This window comes from Paramormyrops kingsleyae, chromosome 11, assembly GCF_048594095.1.
Source record: "Paramormyrops kingsleyae isolate MSU_618 chromosome 11, PKINGS_0.4, whole genome shotgun sequence".
Taxonomy (NCBI): domain Eukaryota; kingdom Metazoa; phylum Chordata; class Actinopteri; order Osteoglossiformes; family Mormyridae; genus Paramormyrops; species Paramormyrops kingsleyae.
Window position 1 is genome coordinate 22,841,273 of NC_132807.1, and position 18,909 is coordinate 22,860,181.

At 44.6% G+C, this 18,909-nt stretch overlaps 1 protein-coding gene across 1 annotated transcript in view; it reads right to left on the reverse strand.

Moving 5' to 3' along the window:
* Positions 1–4,069: 4,069 nt before the first annotated feature.
* Positions 4,070–18,909, reverse strand: part of cpne7 (copine VII) — a 38,731-nt gene continuing 23,891 nt past the window's right edge. Inside the window, exons 12-16 of the mRNA XM_072718251.1 lie at positions 13,057–13,111; positions 9,550–9,601; positions 9,177–9,310; positions 7,541–7,777; positions 4,070–4,347 (exon numbers count right to left, since the gene is read on the reverse strand). Coding sequence (XP_072574352.1) covers positions 4,210–4,347; positions 7,541–7,777; positions 9,177–9,310; positions 9,550–9,601; positions 13,057–13,111 — 616 coding nt within the window. The 3' untranslated portion in view covers positions 4,070–4,209. The remainder of the gene's footprint in view (positions 4,348–7,540; positions 7,778–9,176; positions 9,311–9,549; positions 9,602–13,056; positions 13,112–18,909) is intronic.

Sequence of the window (18,909 nt, forward strand, 5' to 3'; positions counted from 1 at the left end):
AGTATTTCGTAAGAGGACAATTGCTGTCAACACATTCAAGTGGAACACAGCTGGCTTTAGTCACTGTAAAAGCTGCGACTGTGTCGAGAGTCACAGCTTGTGAGCCACAGCTACTCGAACCCGTGAGATCACGCCCGCTGAAATGGACAAAGCTGCCTCCTGATGCCCAGAGCGACTGACGCTTAGGAGAACTCCCACCCCCCACCCGTCAGCATTTTTAAGCACAGCTGGAGGCTATCTGAATGCAGGGAAGATTATTATTATTATTTTTTTCCAAGTGTGCAAATTACTAGGCCCAAACTCTGCTGTATGCATGCACAATGGATTTTTTTTCAATTACTTTCCCTTATATATATATATATATCTATATATATATATATATATATATATATATATATATATATATATATATCTTTTCTTATTTTGATTATAAACTCTTCCGCAGCCTTGAACATGCATTCAAGGTGACATCCTGAAACTATATTAAATTACAACGCCCTCAGTTTTGTTCATACTACTGTATACAGTGACCTCCATTTTTATGTTGTTCAGAATATTCATTTATTCTACAGACAGTATAAAAAGGAACAATTTTGGTTCAGAAAATCTTGGTTCAACACATTTGGTATAATACATTTGGTATGAGTCATTTCCTGATTTTCTGGTTTAATTAATAATTTTGTCCCCTCTAAGAAAAGCTGCAGCAAAATATTCACACCTGAAAAGTATCTATTTTAATAGTATTTAAGTGAAATATATTTGCAATAAAATGCCATGTTTTGAAGTTAACTGGAAGCTTAGGAAATTGTCTGTTCACCACCAGTGATTCGCTGTGTCTCTGGGGTCCTGAAAATCATCTACATATTTTCAAAAACAATATCAGCATCAGTGTGGTAACATAATGTAAAATCAGCAGACAAAACGTTATCGACCTGAGATATGTAGATGTGTACAGATGTGTGTGTGGGTATATATAAATCCAGGAAAAACTAACCACATTCAGTACCAGTCAAAAGTTTGGACAAACCAAGCCACCTACAAAGAAGAGTGATAGTTCCACATCACATGACCTGGTCACCTGACCTAAACACAGTGGAGATAGTTTTGAGTTTGACCAGCGAGTGAAGGAAAAGCAGCCAGTGAGTGCACGGCATATGTGGGACCTCCTTCAGGACGGCTGGAAGAGCATCCCAGGAGGCCGCCTCATGGAACTGGCTTAGAGGAGACAGGAGGGTCAGCCAGTCCCTGGAGCAATTGGGGTTTAGAGCCTTACTCAAGAGCCCAATGGTCATATCACTCTGCCAACCCAAGGATTTGAATCTGCACCCCTCTGAGTCCCAACTCACAGAGCCCCCCCACCAACAAATGAACTTTTTTGGTCAGTGTATAATTCCATATATGTTATTTTATAGTTTTGATGCCTTTATAATTGTTCTAAAATGTAGAAATTAGTACAAATAAGCCTTTCTATGGACATATGTGTCCAAACTTTTGACTGACGCTGTAACTTTGTTCTACTTTGCCAATTGCTAGCGAGTTTAAGGGTCCTGTAGCAACGGCGACGCTCCCAGGCTGCTAACAAGGACTCATCTTGCCCTGATGTACTTTCCAGGTTGGACAGTCGGAAATCTCTGAAACAATCTGGCATTTTCAGGTCACAGACTTTCTAACACCGCTATTCAATGTCACCTCCATAAAAATAGCTTTTACAGAAGGGCCGCAACATAAAATGCAACTGAAATTAGGTTTGCGGCTGGAACGGTGTTCTGTTCTGATGAGACACAGTGGTGCATGCCCAGGAAAGGATAAATCTGACGGGCGGAATCATGAACTCCACAAAGTAACAAGACATTTTGCCAAAAAAACATTTTCACTGCCAGGAGATGGATTGCAAACACATCAGCATCAACCAAGAAACGGTTGACTGATGTAAAAAACAGCATATTGGCATAACTTTCTCAGTGTCCTGAACTGAGCAAATAGAACACTGGTTATTTTGAATATGTTTTTTCAAGAACACAAATAACAATTGAGGGCTTTGTAACTGGAATTCTACATCAGTAAAGAGTATGGTCTTTAAGGACGTACCACTGCAATAGGCTAGAACAAAAAAATTTGTCTGAATTTAAGTCATTATAAACATTTCCAACAAAGTCAAATTATGGCCAGTAAATGCTGCTAAGCTCATGGAGGGTGATAATCAAATTCCAATAGCACAGGGCATAATCCTCATTCTCAGTTTCCAATTAAGAGTTGACCATCAGTCCATTACTTTGGAAAACCCACCCTGGATAAATTTTCTATTTATTTTCACTACCAAGTTTAAGAAGCGAAAGAAAACCTTAATAAGGATCAAGGCTTGTATGGCTCTGAATGTCTAATAAGAACATAAACTCCTAAATCCTAACCAGCCTGTGCTGCATCTATACAAGACTGAATCTTCTGGAAGGACTATAAGTACACACACACAGGTTTGTAATTATATCTTTGTGGGAACTCCCCATTCATTTCTATGGGGAAAACTTTAATCCCAACATGACGACCTTAACCCCTACTCAGCCCTAACCTTAACCATAAGCAACCAAACAAAATACAAGACTTTTGCCATTTTTACTTTTTTGATTGCACTTGCAAATCTTTCTTACATTGCTTTTTATTACATTGTGGGGGCCATTTGGTCCCCACAACATAATATAATCCTAAACCCCCCCCCGCCCCCCAACACAAACACACACACACACACACTTGCCCAATACGAATTGAAGTGCTTCCTGAAGTTCACACATCCAACCAAAGTGTATGACGATATGGAGCCTTTAAAAAGATCAAACACATGCAAAGCAAATCTGTGCTACGGCAGCAAATACACTGATTGTGAGGTTTTATAAATGTAGACTAAGATTCCCACACTCAGCTACACCTTGCAGTTGTGAGACGGGTCCGTTTGTAGAAGGAGCTCAGAGGTCTAAGAGAATACAGACGCTCCTATACTTATGAACTTTCAACTTACGAACTTTCAGACATACGAACGAAGAGGACTGCAAGTCCAAATTGTGTTTCTTGGGCTCCCGTTTCCTGTGCGTAATATCAAGTTTTTTTTCTGTGAGTCAATTCCGCCTAGTACAACTTCTGGCCGCTACTCCCGCCGCGCAGCAGCGTAGCGTGCGTACTCCCAGCATCCTACTTCTTTGTATTTGTGTATAACCTTAAAATGATGTTGAATAACGACTTACGAACATTTCAAGTTACGAATGGCCGTTCGGAACGTATCTCGTTCGCAAGTAGAGGAGCGTCTGTATATAGCTGCACAGTTCTTGGCTGTCAGAACTCAAACATCTGCGTATATTTCAGAACCATCATTCATTTTAACAAACACTGAATTGTATATTAACTTAGCTTCAGAGAACAGCTACAGTATTCATTGAATGGGAATAACATTACAAGAGTTTATAATCACTTATTAATGAGCATAAAACTTCTTTAAAAATGATCATTTCAAGAAGCATATGTAGAAACAATGTACATGACATTTAAACATATTTTTAAACATGCATCCATTCACCTATCTTTCAACCACTCATCCCGTACAGTATCTTGGGGTATTTTTAAACATTAAATACATATTTTTTTCTGAGTTCATTTCCATCTTTTCAATAACTATTTGTCCTCTGGGAAGAGCATTACCCAATAAAACATTCCATACAAGAAGATGAAACTGGGATCTGTCTAATGAACATTCTCAGAGGTCTTTTGGTGACTGTGGGCAGGAGGTCATTTATAAGGAGGCATCCTTATATACTGTGTATTCTTCTTTACAAAGCAAGTAGTATTTTCTGTAATTAATTAAAAATAAAATGAAATAATTGCCATTCGGATATTTCTTTCAGTCCCGTCCCGCAGGCGATCTCTCTGAGAGTATCACCTCGCAATCACTTGGGAAGTTTAAGAGTAAAAAAAGGCAATACCAAGAAAAAAAAAATTAAAAATACCAAGCTATACCAAGAAAAAAGAGAAAACAAGAATCGGATTAAAAAAAAGAAAAGAGGAAAACATCTGTAGATCAGTATATTGTGGGGCGTGTCAAGGTAGCTGTTTAAAGGTATTATATGTGGAGCGATAGGCCTCCCTCCCCTTACCGGCCAAGTCTGTGAAGGGCCCCGGCATGCAGTTCGCAGAGCAGTCTGTAGGAGGCGCGTCCGTGTTTCAGTGCTATTCTGGGGTGCCAGAAATGGAGTACGACGGGTCGGCGATGGGGCACATGGGGGCAAAGCCCTTGTGGCTGTAGTACTCCACCACCTGCTTGGGCACCTCGGCGAGGACACACTTTGCCAGGGCAGCAGGAGAGGCCTAAAGCAAGAACACCATCAGCTGGGTGGGAGGGGGAGGGTTGTTGGTTCACATCCCAAAATCAAACAATAACAGCTACTGTAAACAGAACAGCTTCAGTAATAAGCATTATGTATAATCCATGTAAGGCCCTTTACATTAAAGTGCCTAGTAAAGAACAAAAACATCATACTATAAGATAAAAAGCAACTGGTCAGGTGGGACACATGCCGAATCCTATCAGAGGCAAAATCATATCAGATGCGAAGCTATATTAAAAACCTCAGCCCAGCCCTGGTTATAATAGAAACATGAGTCAGCACAAGCTCCACGCCCTGATTATTGAGGCAGCACAAGGCCAGCCAGTGATAACCACAACGGTCCGCAGCAGGAGTTCAGTAAAAGCCTAGACAGCCCCTATCCATTTGCTCCAAGGAAATAATTAGGCGTGGTGGTTAAGGGATGGGCAGGATGAGGCTGCATGAGGCCCCTGGGCTGAGCCCTTGGGAACCAATTTCTTCCCTAAATATCCGGATGTATACATCAGTATGGGCGGCAATTTGGTTTTAAAGGTTTTTTTTTTTAAGCAAACATAGTATAATGAGCATTTTCTATTTTGTATCTTTCAAAATTGAAAGACGAGAAATTGGCCTGGAGGAATATTTCTGTGTATTTATACTTTAAAAAAAAAAAATGATTGAACACCTCTGCTGTGCTCAGCATGAAAGTCTCATTCTGTGAGACTGAGAGGCCGCCTTAAAACGGCCTGAACCATCCACATCATGGGTGACAAGGCTGCTGTGCTGCAGCACCATCCGAGGTCCGCAGCAAATTCCTCTGGGACGATTCTGAGTCATGCAGCTGGAATTAATGGTGGCCAACTGAAGTCCACAGAGTTTTTAGGCACTTTCAGATGATTCAATAATCATAATAATAATTCTGTGGCTCAGCAAGGCATGTATAGTACCGACTTAAGGACCAGCACAAGGAAACACAGAAGAGAGTATGAGAACATTCAGACTAACACAAAAAGAGAGATTTAAGTCATGAATATTTAGACATACAAATTATTTCAGGGTCAGAATGAAACTGCAGCTTATTATTAATGTAAAATAATTTGTAATGTTTTGTCTTCACGTGTACAGTATAGCATATTATTGAATATTATAGTACAGACTCCAGGTTACAAACAAGATCTGTTCCCCAAGCCAGTTTTTAAGTCAAATTTGCAGGTAAGTCGAAAAAAATACCCCTCTGTCCATATTCTCTAACCACTTGTCCTATTCAGGGTCGTAGGGGATCTGGAACCTATAGGAACAAAGCAGGGAACAACCCAGGATGGGGTGCAAACCCATCGCAGGGAACACTCACACCTAACCTATGGGCAATTTGATGACTCCAATTAACCTCAGCATGCTTTTGGACTGTGGAGGGAAACTGGAGTATCCAGAAAATAAACCGTGATGACATGGGGAGAACCTGCACACTCCACACATGGAGCCATGACAGAGACTGGAACCCCGGTCCTAGAGTTGAGGCAACAGTGCTAACCACTGCACCACCACACCGCCCCATTGGAATAACCCCAATATAGCATATAATAATAACTATTATTATACAGTAATAATAAATGTAACTACATACGGTTCAGTACTGTACAGTACCTCGAGCCAATGAACTGCTGAAGCCATGCAAAATTTTTATGAGTGTCACAAAGTAATACATGCGTTTATTAACACAAACCATTTTGTTTAGCCCAAATTTTTAGTATAATAGGCTTTATGGCTTTATGGCAGCGTTCGTAAATACGGCAGGAGTCCGGGCGTCTCTGCAAAGTGACAACAGCTCCCTGACACCCGTGAATGATGCACAATGTCCCGGAAATCTGTCATCCCACTATCCAGCGGCAGTAAAATTAGCCAGTAGAAAGTTTCACCGCTACAGTCCCACCCAAACTGGTCAGCGAATTTTACCACCCCCCTCTACCCCCGGTTGGCAAATTTTACTGGCACCACCAGCCCCCAGTTGACAAGTCTTGTCGCCAGCACCGCCCCCCCGGTTGGCAAAATTTACTGCCAGCACCCCATAATAAAAATGCCAAATATACTACGGTATACAGCATTACTATTATACCACCTAGCCAGCATCCACCCCCCTAGTCCCAACTGTCCCACATTTGCCTCCTTGAAATCAATATACCTCAGATGTTATGGAGTGATATGGTATGGCATGGTATGGTGTGGCATGGTATGGTGTGGCATGGTATGGTGTGGCATGGTATGGTATGGCATGGTGTGGCATGGTATGGTATGGTGTGGCATGGTATGGTATGGTATGGCATGGTATGGTGTGGCATGGTATGGTGTGGTATGGTGTGGCATGGTATGGCGTGGCATGGTATGGCGTGGTATGGTATGGCATGGTATGGTGTGGCATGGTATGGTATGGTGTGGTATGGTATGGTATGGTGTGGTATGGTACGATATGGTATGGTACCATGGTATGGCATGGTATGGTGTGGCATGGTATGGTGTGGCATGGTATGGTATGGTGTGGTATGGTATGGCATGGTATGGTGTGGTATGGCATGGTACGGTGTGGCATGGTATGGTATGGTGTGGTATGGTATGGCATGGTATGGTGTGGTAAGGTATAGTATGGTATGGTACGGTACCATGGTATGGTATGGTATGGTATGGTATGGCATGGTATGGTGTGGCATGGTATGGTATGGCATGGTATGGTACGGTACCATGGTATGGTATGGTATGGTATGGTATAGCATGGTATGGTATGGTACGGTATGGTATGGTACCATGGTATGGTATGGCATGGTATGGTGTGGCATGGTATGGTGTGGCATGGTATGGTATGGTGTGGTATGGTATGGCATGGTATGGTGTGGTATGGTATAGTATGGTATGGTACGGTACCATGGTATGGCATGGTATGGTGTGGCATGGTATGGTATGGCATGGTATGGCATGGTATGGTGTGGCATGGTATGGTATGGCATGGTATGGCATGGTATGGTATGGTACGGTACCATGGTATGGTATGGTATAGCATGGTATGGTATGGTGTGGCATGGTATGGTGTGGTATGGTATGGCATGGTATGGTGTGGTATGGTATGGTATGGTATGGTATGGTAAAGACTATAGTAAATTGATATTTAATGTTATTGGCAGTTAGGGTGAGTGAGACAGACTGACCGTTTTGAAGTCCCTGAAGGGGACAAACTGCACGATGTCCCGCAGCACAGGCTCCCCCTTGGGTGACCTCAGGACTCCGTCATCACCGTCCAGGATCTGCATGTCCGTGAAGTCGGCGTTCCCCACCCCCACGATGATGATGGACAGGGGCTGGTAGGAGGCGCGCACGATGGCCTCGCGAGTGTCTGCCATGTCGGTCACCACGCCGTCTGTCAGGATCAGCAGGATGTGGTAGCGCTGGTTGGCAGAGGGAGTGGGGGGGGGGGGCAGGAGGGGTGAGTCATTGTTGTCTCAGAGCGTTCTTTTGCATTGAACTTTCCTTCCAGTGTTCAGACTGCTGTTAAGAAACCTTATTGGAACACATGCCAAGGGACCCTCCAGTGGCGGCACCTGACACTATATGCCCAGGCTTGTGGCCACATAGTAAAATGTGGCCCTTTTGCTCTCCATGAAACACATGACATACAGTGTATATGTGAATGAGAGTAAGTTTGGGTGCCACAGCAGTGGGTCAGCTGACTTGCGGCACCCCTACAGCGGTGGAAGGTTCCCAAGGCCCCACAGACATGTGACTATTCTGCCGAGGCCAGGGCTTGAACCAGCAACCTTCCCATCTCAGACACAGAGGCTTAGCCCACTGGACCCTCGAAGCTGCTTCTGATCACGTACGCAGCCAGGTGAAAAAGTTAAGAGTTGGAACCCCCGCACCGCCCCTCCTTCATTTTCCTTCAGCCCCCTGATCAGCAATGGCATGGGGGGTGTGGGGGGCAAGTTCAGCTAAATCTAACCATAACCACTTTTCCGGAACAGGTGAGCATGGAGTCTATCCCAGGAATCTCAGGGTATAAGACAGGGAATTCCTTGAATTGGATGCCGGAGCACGAACTGACGCACATGATTAGATATTGAGAGAAATATCAGTTCACCTACCTGGTCTGTGAAACTGGGATACCCAGAGGAAGGGAGACATGCTTCACACACACAACCTCGGAGATTTAAGGCTACAGTACTAAGCAGTAAGCCTCTGCGCTATGCTAGCGTACAGCACTACCAATAACACCACTCTGAATCTGTTCATTTCAGCTAGAAGTCTCCCTGTAGATAATCAGCTCACACATACCAATTAGGCTTCCACTACACCACATTTTTTACGCACAAGTCATGCGAAGAAGTCTTGCTCATTGATCACTTGAAACGTTGTACTGTGACTTGATATGATAGGATGGAGGAGGTAACAGCGGATACATTATTAATGAAGGTGACCCCAAGGGCACAGTAGTGGAGTGGGCAGTCTGCTAATTTCCCCCAAACCCCAGCTGTAATGAATTGCAGCCAAGAGTGGCTGTTGAACACAAGAACCAGCTGCACAAAGTTCACCTCTCAGATGAATTTTCAGCGTAGCTGAGCAGCCCTGCTTCCCGTTTAAAGGCTAAAGAGCTTACATTAACAGCCAGAAAACATTTGAAGAACACAACATTAGATACACCTCTAAATTTAGACTAAATGGGGATCTAAGACAGCTTTCTTTTGATATTTTAACTTCCCCAAGATATCAAAACGAAAAGAAATTAGAATGAACACAGCTCCTGTCCTTCACCGGAGATCTTTGCAGGTGCGTAAGGCAGATGGGACTCACTGATGCATCCTTGGTTGTCTCCTCCCTTGCCGCCACCTTGGCTAGCCGACTGATGATGGGGGCCACGTTGGTGGGGCCGTAGAGCTGGATCTTGGGGAGGCAGGTCTGGTATGCCTCCACGACACCCTGGATCTCTGGCCAGTGAGAAACGAAAGCAGCATTTAGCATCCCAGCAGAAGCCAATGCATGGTAACGTTCTCGCAAGTGGCATCCAAGAGCCTTTTGGTACAGCTGCTTTACGCCATGAATGAAACTGGATAACATCGCTTTGCTGCATCATTTTGACCACTGGAACTCTGGCAGGACTAGTTAATGGAGGCGATGTACTGGTTAAGGGTAATGTACAGCAGAGCTTGAGCAAACAGTATCATACCCTCACATTCGTCGTCATCCGGGTTGAAGTTGATGGCAAAGTCGTGAGAAACCTGGGCATAAAAAGGAGAAGCAGGGTCAGGCTGCGGTGACCCACCCCATGGCAGATCTGCCCATCTGGTATTCTTTGGGTGAGCCTATGGGTATGCAAGCCAGCAGTATTTTTCATGGGGGATCCCAATGCCCAGGGTCAGTTTTTAATCCCAGTACATCCCTTGCCCATGTCTGCTGCGGGGAGAACTCAAGCAAGCTGAATGACCAAGCATCTTTCCCATAATGCAATGCGATCCACACAGCCATAACTGGGCAAATTTAGCACAAACTGAAGCTAGCTTTCATCATTTTGACCTGCGTCTATAGTGCCAGTACTGAAGTCTCTGGTTATGAACCGCCATTACTGAATTTGGGCAAAATAATAATACTACAATAATCCAGCAAGCCTCCTCTAGGGCGCATTAGGGCCTGTTTGGGGACCACAAGCAGAAAAAATTCACCGCCAATAAATCCTTCATGTTTGCAGAATACATAAAATATACAAGCTGCAACAAGGATAAAGGTGTAACCCGTAATGCCAAGTACAATTCGAGCAACCAGGCAATGCTGCCAGTCACAGTATATAAGAAGATGCCCAAAGTCTTCCTGGGTGCAGTTTAGTTATAAGGTAAATGCCCGCAGTTATACACTGAGCCGTATTTAACCCATTAAGCCAAATAACTGCAGTTCCTTTGAAACGGTTTACATGTGCAGCCGTATTTTAATATTTAACGATCAAGGGAGACAGGCGTCCTGTTATTTCCACGCTAGTTTTGAGGAGCGAGCAGCTGCACTATATTTATGGATTATATACATAGCATAGCACATCAGAGCTTTCACAACATTGTGAAATGTTAAGCAGCAGAATTGAGAACAAAATGCTCAGGAAGTTTGCTTATGGACTGCAAATCCACCTAAGAACAAATGTAGATTTGCTAAAATCAATGGACAGTATGCCCTGGTACGGGGTTATTCTGACGTGTGACTTGACCTAAAAGTGTTCCAGCTAGACAGTGAGCAGGGCTTTTGGGAAATAAGGGTCAGACGATCAGATGTCGGCATGAAGGGCTGCAAAGTTAACCAAAATGCAGAAATGCTGCACATTTTTTTATTTTTGGAATAGTGGATTGCAGTCAGCGAGGGCACAATGCCAAGATCACCCAGGACAGGATACCAGTCCACTGCAAGGCAAACACGCCCACACACACACACACACACACGCACACGTGCACACACCCACAGTCCACTAATTCTTATCTTTATGGGGACTCTCCATTCATTTGTATGGGCAGAACCGTAACTATGACAACCATAACCCCTACCTTAACTACTAGTTTTTTTTATTGCATTCACAGATTTTTTAAAAACTGAGGCTATTTTTGTGGGGACTGAAAAAAACGTCCCCACAAGGTAAAAAAATTTTTTTTTTTTTTTTTTTTCACAAGGTGGGGAAATCTGGTCTCCACAATGTAATAATAATTACAAAAACGTGCACACACACATACAAACTTTACAAATATCTTTGTAAGGACCATCCATTCATTTCTATGGGCAAAACCCTAATTGTAACAATGGCAGCCTTAATCCCTACCCAGCCCTAACCTTAACAACAAGTAACCAAACAAAATACAAGTCTTTTGGCATTTTTAGTTTTTGATTGCAGTCACAGATTTTTATAAAAATTCAATTTCCTCATGTGGGGACTGAAAAAATGGTTCCCACAACATTAAAATAAGTTTTTATCAAATTGTGGGGACCAAATGTCCCCACAATGTAATATAAACCTAATTGACAAACACAAACCAAGTCACACAAAGTCTGGTCCTTGTCCTCTGACCTTGTTTTCAGCCCCAGAGACCTTTTTATCCATCACATCATTATCTGTAGATACTGTATCCATGAAAATCCCTGGGGGGGTGGCAGTTTCTTCTGACATTCTAGCCACGTATGACACCAGCGTTCAAAATGACTTAAATCAGGCATCAACCACTGTAATGCTTAGATGAACGGTAAACAAACCTCTTAATCCTGTCTTTATGTATTCAGTTGCAGCCATTTTGCATGCATTACCAAAAAGGAAAACCTAATAATGTAATCATTATACAGTGGTACCTCAGTTCTCGAACTCATTAGAACTCGAATTTCTTAAAAGTCGAACCAACCAGTTCGAAAAAAAATTACCTAGAACTCGATCTGAATCTCAGAAGTCAAACCGTGAACGCAGACCTAAGATAACTTGTACACGCGGGGAAATGAGTCATGCGGCATGTCTCTTGGCGGAAACATAGGGCAACGCTTCAGTCTCAGCCTCGCATTCGCTGTGATAGCATCGTACATGTTTACACTAGCTGAATACATATATTTAACAGTAAAAATACATTTAGACAATGATAGACAGTAACAGTAATTATTATTATACAATAAAATACATTTTAAAATAAAGATTTCTTATTAACTATTCTAATATTAATAATAAACCATTAATACATTTCATTATAATAATATTGTCCTGCCGAGCGGGACGGAATGGAGACAAAGACACAGACGTCAGGGTATCGGGGAATACGGGGTTTAATTACAGGTAAGGCAGGCAAAACGCAGACGGACAATACAATGACGGGACTGGGGAAACAAACTGAAACGCAGACGAAATACAGAGGACTAACGACAACAACCAGAAACAGCTGATCACATGGGGATTCACATGGGGTTAACGAGGGGGCGTGACACACGGAAGGAGCGGACGATCGGGGCATGACATTGTTTTTTTTAATTTTACACATTGTTTGGATACATTTATTTTCTTACTTTACAAATTACTGTTTTGATAAGTGTGCTTAGATGTGTTTAGTACAGTATATGCTCTTCTTGTTTTATCCGGTTCATTTTGTGTTAAAATGCAAAAAAAAAAAAAAAAACATATTTAGATGTATTTTTTTGGGGCCGGGAACCAATTAATTGGTTTTCCATTATTTCTTATGGGGAAAATTCGATCACAACTCAAACTTTTTAAGATTCGATCCGGAGTTCTGAATGGATTAAATTCGAGTTCTGAGGTACCACTGTATATGACTACATTATATACATATTCTTGTCAGTATCCTACTGACATTTTAGTCTAGACAAAGCTAGACAATACTAACATTCAAATCCATGACTAGGACTATAGTAAGTATTGTTTCTTCTAGACAGGAAGACAAAAGTAGTTTGACAACCTCTCAAGCAAAATTGCAGTGAGTAGTTCTGAGAATATGAGAAATGAATGGATGAAATTGTAGGCTGGAGGTTAACAATTAGTCAATCACTATATACAGGTACGGTCATTAAAATCAGAAGCAACGCGCAAACATTAGGGTCCGTGTCACAGGGATGGAAATACCTTCCTAACAGAGATGGTGAAAAAAAGTGAAGCAGTGCATTAACCATGTAGCTCAAGTCTGAAATACTGTATCAATCTCTGAGATTAATTGCTTACCTCATAATTTGGGGGAATTCTTGCACCAAATCCTAGGGCAGAAAATCTTTTGTCACTGGAGGAAAAAGGAAAGAAAGTTCACATTTTCCTCGCAGGTATATTTGGCACATTTTATATAGCAGTTTTATCTCAGACATAGAACTTTCTGGCAATCAGAACCAAGACACTATATTCTGATGGAGAGAGAGGAACCATAGAGCGAGACAGAAATTCAGAATTAGGAGAGAGGGAACGGCGAGAGCATATGGGGAAAGATATAGTTATGCAAAAAGAAAAAAGATAATGGAGTCACAGTAAGACAAAGATGTAAAGGAGCTACACGAATGCAGAAAGAATGAAATGATTCCCTGTGGAATGTAGTGAATAAAATACAAAGGAGTAATACAGTAATGCAGAGGGAAAGGGGAGAAGACCGAGGGACAATCACAAAAAAAAAAAAACAGACGAATGGCCAACAACTCGTCAAACCTTGAGGGACCCAAAGGGGAGAGAGACAGATCAGATCACACAACCGTCACATGACCATTAGGTGCCAAGCAAGGTGCCCGATCAGAAGTGAGGAAAACAAATAAACTTTCCCCAGAAAGCCAGATCTGCCCTGGCAGGGCTCCTAAGAGTTAGAGAGAACATTCTGGGGTGAAAATGCTTTCGGTTCCCTCAGTGCATCACATTAGACCACTACACAGTCATCTGTGTCTTTGCCCAACATCTTTAGGCTGTACAGTACTGCAAAAGCATTCATGCACCAAGTCACGATGGGATTTAAATTAAATTCTCAATGAATAAAAGAAACCTGGAAGCTTAACAGGAGCCCAAGATAGCAACCAGAACTCATAGGTTAGCTCATGGAAGAGTAGAGATTATGAACCTCTGGCTTAGGAGCGGCTGATGAATCTACTAGTGAGATACTGACATACCTTGTATTCCCTCCCACACCCCACCCCCCATTCCTGGATCCTGAGCAGTCGTGCAGGATCTCCCGCTTCACCAAACATCAGCGCCCCGTCTCCCCATCGCCCCGTCTCCCTGTCACCCCGGCCCCCCCGCACCGTCTCCCCGTCTCCCGCTTCACCGCCCCATCTCCCCGTCGCCTCGATTCCCGCTTCACCGCCCCGACTCCCTGTCGCCCCGTCGCCCCGTCTCCCCGTCACCCCGTCTCCCGCTTCACCGCCCGTCTCCCCGTCTCCCGCTTCACCGCCCCATCTCCCCGTCTCCAGCTTCACCGCCCCGACTCCCCATCGCCCCGTCTCCCCATCGCCCCGTCTCCCCAGCCCCCCCGCCCCGTCTCCCCGTCTCCCGCTTCACCGCCCGTCTCCCCGTCTCCCGCTTCACCACCCCGTCTCCCCGTCTCCCGCTTCACCGCCCCCACTCCCTGTTGCCCCGTCGCCCCGTCTCCCGCTTCACCGCCCCGTCTCCCCGTCTCCCGCTTCACCGCCCCATCTCCCCGTCTCCAGCTTCACCGCCCCGACTCCCCGTCTCCCGCTTCACCGCCCCATCTCCCCATCTCCAGCTTCACCGCCCCGACTCCCCGTCTCCCCATCGCCCCGTCTCCCCGGCCCCCCCGCCCCGTCTCCACATCGCCCCGTCTCCCCGGCCCCCCCGCCCCGTCTCCCCACCGCCCCGTCTCCCCATCGCCCCGTCTCCCACGTCTCCCGCTTCACCGCCCCGTCTCCCCGTCGCCCCGTCTCCCGCTTCACCGCCCTATCTCCCACGTCTCCCGCTTCATCGCCCCGTCTCCCCGTCGCCCTGTCGACCCGTCTCCCGCTGTCATTGCTGCTCCACGCTCCTCCTCAGGCTGAGCGGCACAATCTTGAACAGCATCCTCCTGACGGCAACTCCGGGTTTGGTACCTGTCAATGCTTCCAATCGGCCCTTTAGTTCCTGTACCGTGGTGGGGGGCGGGGGGGGGGGGGGGGGCATGGGCAACACCACTCACCGCTCGGCCGAGGACATTAGGGGGACGGCTGTGAAATATCACCTCCCCAATTTCTGCAAACACAGCAAAGACTCGCTTTATAGACTGTCAGCATCAGATATATGGACCGAGGCACATGAACATGGAAACTAACTTTGGTAAATGAGGGAGAGAAAGATGACATCAATCCAGTGAGGGTGGGGGGGGGGGCAGTCTGGGACTGCTCACACCACCTAAGAGCTGAATGAGTCAAAAGCAGGTGAAAAGGAGGCTCCAGTATCACTCTGGTCAACGGGATGAGAAAATGATATGCGGGAGCGCAAACCCTGCTGCAAATAGAGCTGCGATTCAAACACACCGGCATTGCCGTCGAGTTCCGGAACGGAACAGGGACGGCCGCTGGCAGCTTCGAGACAGGGCTGTGCAAACTCAGACAAGACCCTACGTAGAGGCCAAGAAAAAAACGGAAAAAATAAAAACAACCTGCACTGGCAGCAGAGAGACCTGAAACATCCTACTGCTAATCACAGTGCAGGAGGAGCTTTTGGCTGCTTAATCTCCACTTCGACAGGGCGGCGAGACGCAGTGCATCCTTACGCTGCTAAAACAGCTACGCTCCGTAATCTGATCCAGCCAAAGCCGTTTCACGCGAGGAATATGTAAATGCGTTATGTACGCTCCGCCAAATATAGAAATGAGCCGAGGGCAATGGCTTTTATTTGGTCCCTGCTTACTCACAGAGTCAACATACAGAAGTACATCTTAAACAATCCAGCCATTACGCTAATCAGCCTGCACAATTTTTTCGGAGGGAAAAAATGTTAGGATGCAGGATGTCATTGTCACTGACCTGTGCCAGCGGCCCTCCTACACCTTCCTGCACAGTAATATGTCCTCGCATACAGTACGCCCAGCCCCTCTTCAAAAAGCACCAAACACACTGCTTAGTGACCAACCCCCACCCCAAGCCACCCCCTCCCCCCCAACGTGCCCCTTCACTGTTGGAGCTCGTTTGCCGGTGGGGCCGCAGCTAAGCAACCGGGTCTCTCCTCCTCTATTAACTCATCCACTGTGCTTTAGGGATGAGCAGGTAGGTGAAGGAAGTGAGTTACAGTGAACAAAGAGTCCCCATATCCAAACGGGGGGGGCAATGAAAGACAACGAAGTCTTTACAAAGCCACAGTGAGACATTCCCCCTTATATGTCTCATCTAGAACACCAACACATCACACCACTAGACCATGCTTTTGTTAGGCTACAAGTATCGATTACAAGCTAACGCGATGACAAAAATGCTTAACAGAATTTCCGCATTTAAGTCTTTCCTGACTGTACAGGTTAGGACTAAATCTTTGGGGCCTTATGTGAGTTTTGTGATCTTGTTCTAAAGACAGCCCACTCCCCCACCCCCCAGTTTCTGAACAGAGGGCCAATAAAACGCTTCAATGACGCACGACAAAAGCGCCGCAGACATCTCTGAAGCAAGCTGACGCAGGTATGCAGGACAAAGCCATTTTCCGGACGAGAGAACGGATATTAACGATGATTCACATGCGGCTGATCAGCATCTAACTGACATTCAGTATTCAACAATTTTGGCAGACCCTGCCATCATATTCCACAATATAACCCACAATCAATTCCTTATCAGTTTTTGGCATTAAATTATGACTGCAAAAACATTGAGGCGTTTAAAGGTGGTTTATTAAAAATTAATCAGTAAACAGAGATAAAACATCTATTTCTTCTTTATGTTTCTGTCATTCCTCTGATATTAGAATAATATCCGAAGCATGGCGCACTCCTGATTTTCTGACATAGTCATAGTGCAACGTCAAAACTATGAAAAAGAAAAAAATCAGGCCTAGTCTTCCAGGCACCGTTTAAGATAGCAGAGACACTATTAAGGCTTAATTCAGTGTCGCTGGGGTGATGCTTCTGTCCATTTTCAGCAGCAAGACATGAAGCTAATTCCCGAATGATCAATATTAAGAGCATAAACCATCCTGGATACCCCTATCAATGACTTTATCGCCTATAACGAGTTGTGTGACTCTGACCACCGTAAAAAAGCACACAGGTGAAATCAGCCATACAGCAGACTCTGCAGCCACAACGATCTATCACAGTCACACACATTGCAATGTCGGAATACTTTTCTCCATAAATTTCACACTTTCATCACATTTGCCAGTTTTTCATGCAGTTTTTCACCTCATGTATCATTAATCAGGACAGAAGCAATACCTTGATATTTACCACAAGGGATCTACACTTCATGTGTGAATTGCTCATTTGGGATTAAACCCTTAAATGAGAGCCATTTTAAATGTCATTACCAATTAATAAATTAAATTAATTGATATAATTTATAATTTAACTCTAATGGAGTTAATATTTAACCCTAATGGTGCTACTATGGATAATCTATATTACACAAATACCAGTCCATATCATACAAATTAAACACATATTAAAGTATTGCATGGGACTGGAATCCCATTTAGGGTGTGTCTTGTGCTGCCTGGGTTTGGCCCCAGTGTGCCCCCCCCCAACGACTGCTTTCTGTGTGGAGCTCCCCTTCACCAGTCATTCTACCTTAGGCATACTGATTTCAGGGAGGCAGATAAGGGACAACTGGCGGGGAGTACTGGCTGGGTATTACGGCAATATTCCCCTCGGCAAATGTTGTTGGCAAATACCAGAGTAGTGTTGCTTTTTAAATTACCGTCAAAATACCATATAATGCAGTATAATGCCTGGACGCTATGACATATTAAAAACTGGATACTGGCCAAACTTGGGGGGGGAGGGGCAATTTACTGGGTTTGGGGGATGTTGTGGTAATGAAACTTCATTGTACCACCACTGAACAGCAGAACAACATATTCCCGTGGCACTGGGCATCATTGTCGGGTGTCAGGGAGATGCTGTAAATCTGGAACTCTGGAACGTCTGAGGGAGATGGGACAGCTGCTTTTTTTGTTTAATGGGAATCCAGATTCCCCCCGCAGACCAAAGACACAATTACGGCATGATTAAGCAAACTGGAATCTCTAAATTGCCTATAGCATGAAATTTTGTGTGGGTGCCTCATTCTATCGAGGGCAGCTGCCCCATGACCCAGGACTGGCTAAGCGGCTGAAAGATAGACAGAAATATTAAATTAATTATGCGTATGTAAGCGATTATTATTATTAAGGTGTCTTTGGGTCACTCACACGGATGCAAACGGCCAATTAAACAGTGGACAAATAAGCAGACTGGGCTTCGAAGAAATACACAGCTACACGTGTCAGGCGACTCAATGGGTCTGTAACCGACTCCAAGAAGAAGCAGAATTCTCGGTTACTCAGCCGTGACCAAAGAAATTACACAGCGGCTGGGAGCCTGGGGGGGGTTAAGGATCTGAACGGGATGCCAGCGCGGCGCTCCAGGCCGAGCCGCCTAACCTTCAGCGCAACATCCAGCTAATTAAATGGGTGGAACCGCGAGGTACACGGGTTGCGGGATCAAGCTGCCTAGTAGACAACGAGGAGAGGTTAACGGAACTGAATCTGTTCAGCCTTGAGCAAAGGAGACTAAGGGGGGATATGATTCAGGTCTATAACATTCTAACGGGTCTGGATGCTGTTCAGCCAAATGACTATTTCAATATTAGTCTAAATACTAGAACTCGTGGCCATAAGTGGAAATTAGCGGGAGAACATTTTAAAACAAATTTGAGGAAGCACTTCTTTACACAGCGTGTAGTCAGAGTATGGAATAGTCTTCCTGCTATTGTAGTGGAAGTTAAAACCATGGGTTCCTTTAAATCAGAGCTAGATAAGATTTGAACAACTCTGAGCTATTAGCTAAGTTCTCCCCAAACGAGCTTGATGGGCCGAATGGCCTCCTCTCGTTTGTAAATTTCTGATGTTCTTATGTTCTTATGAAGC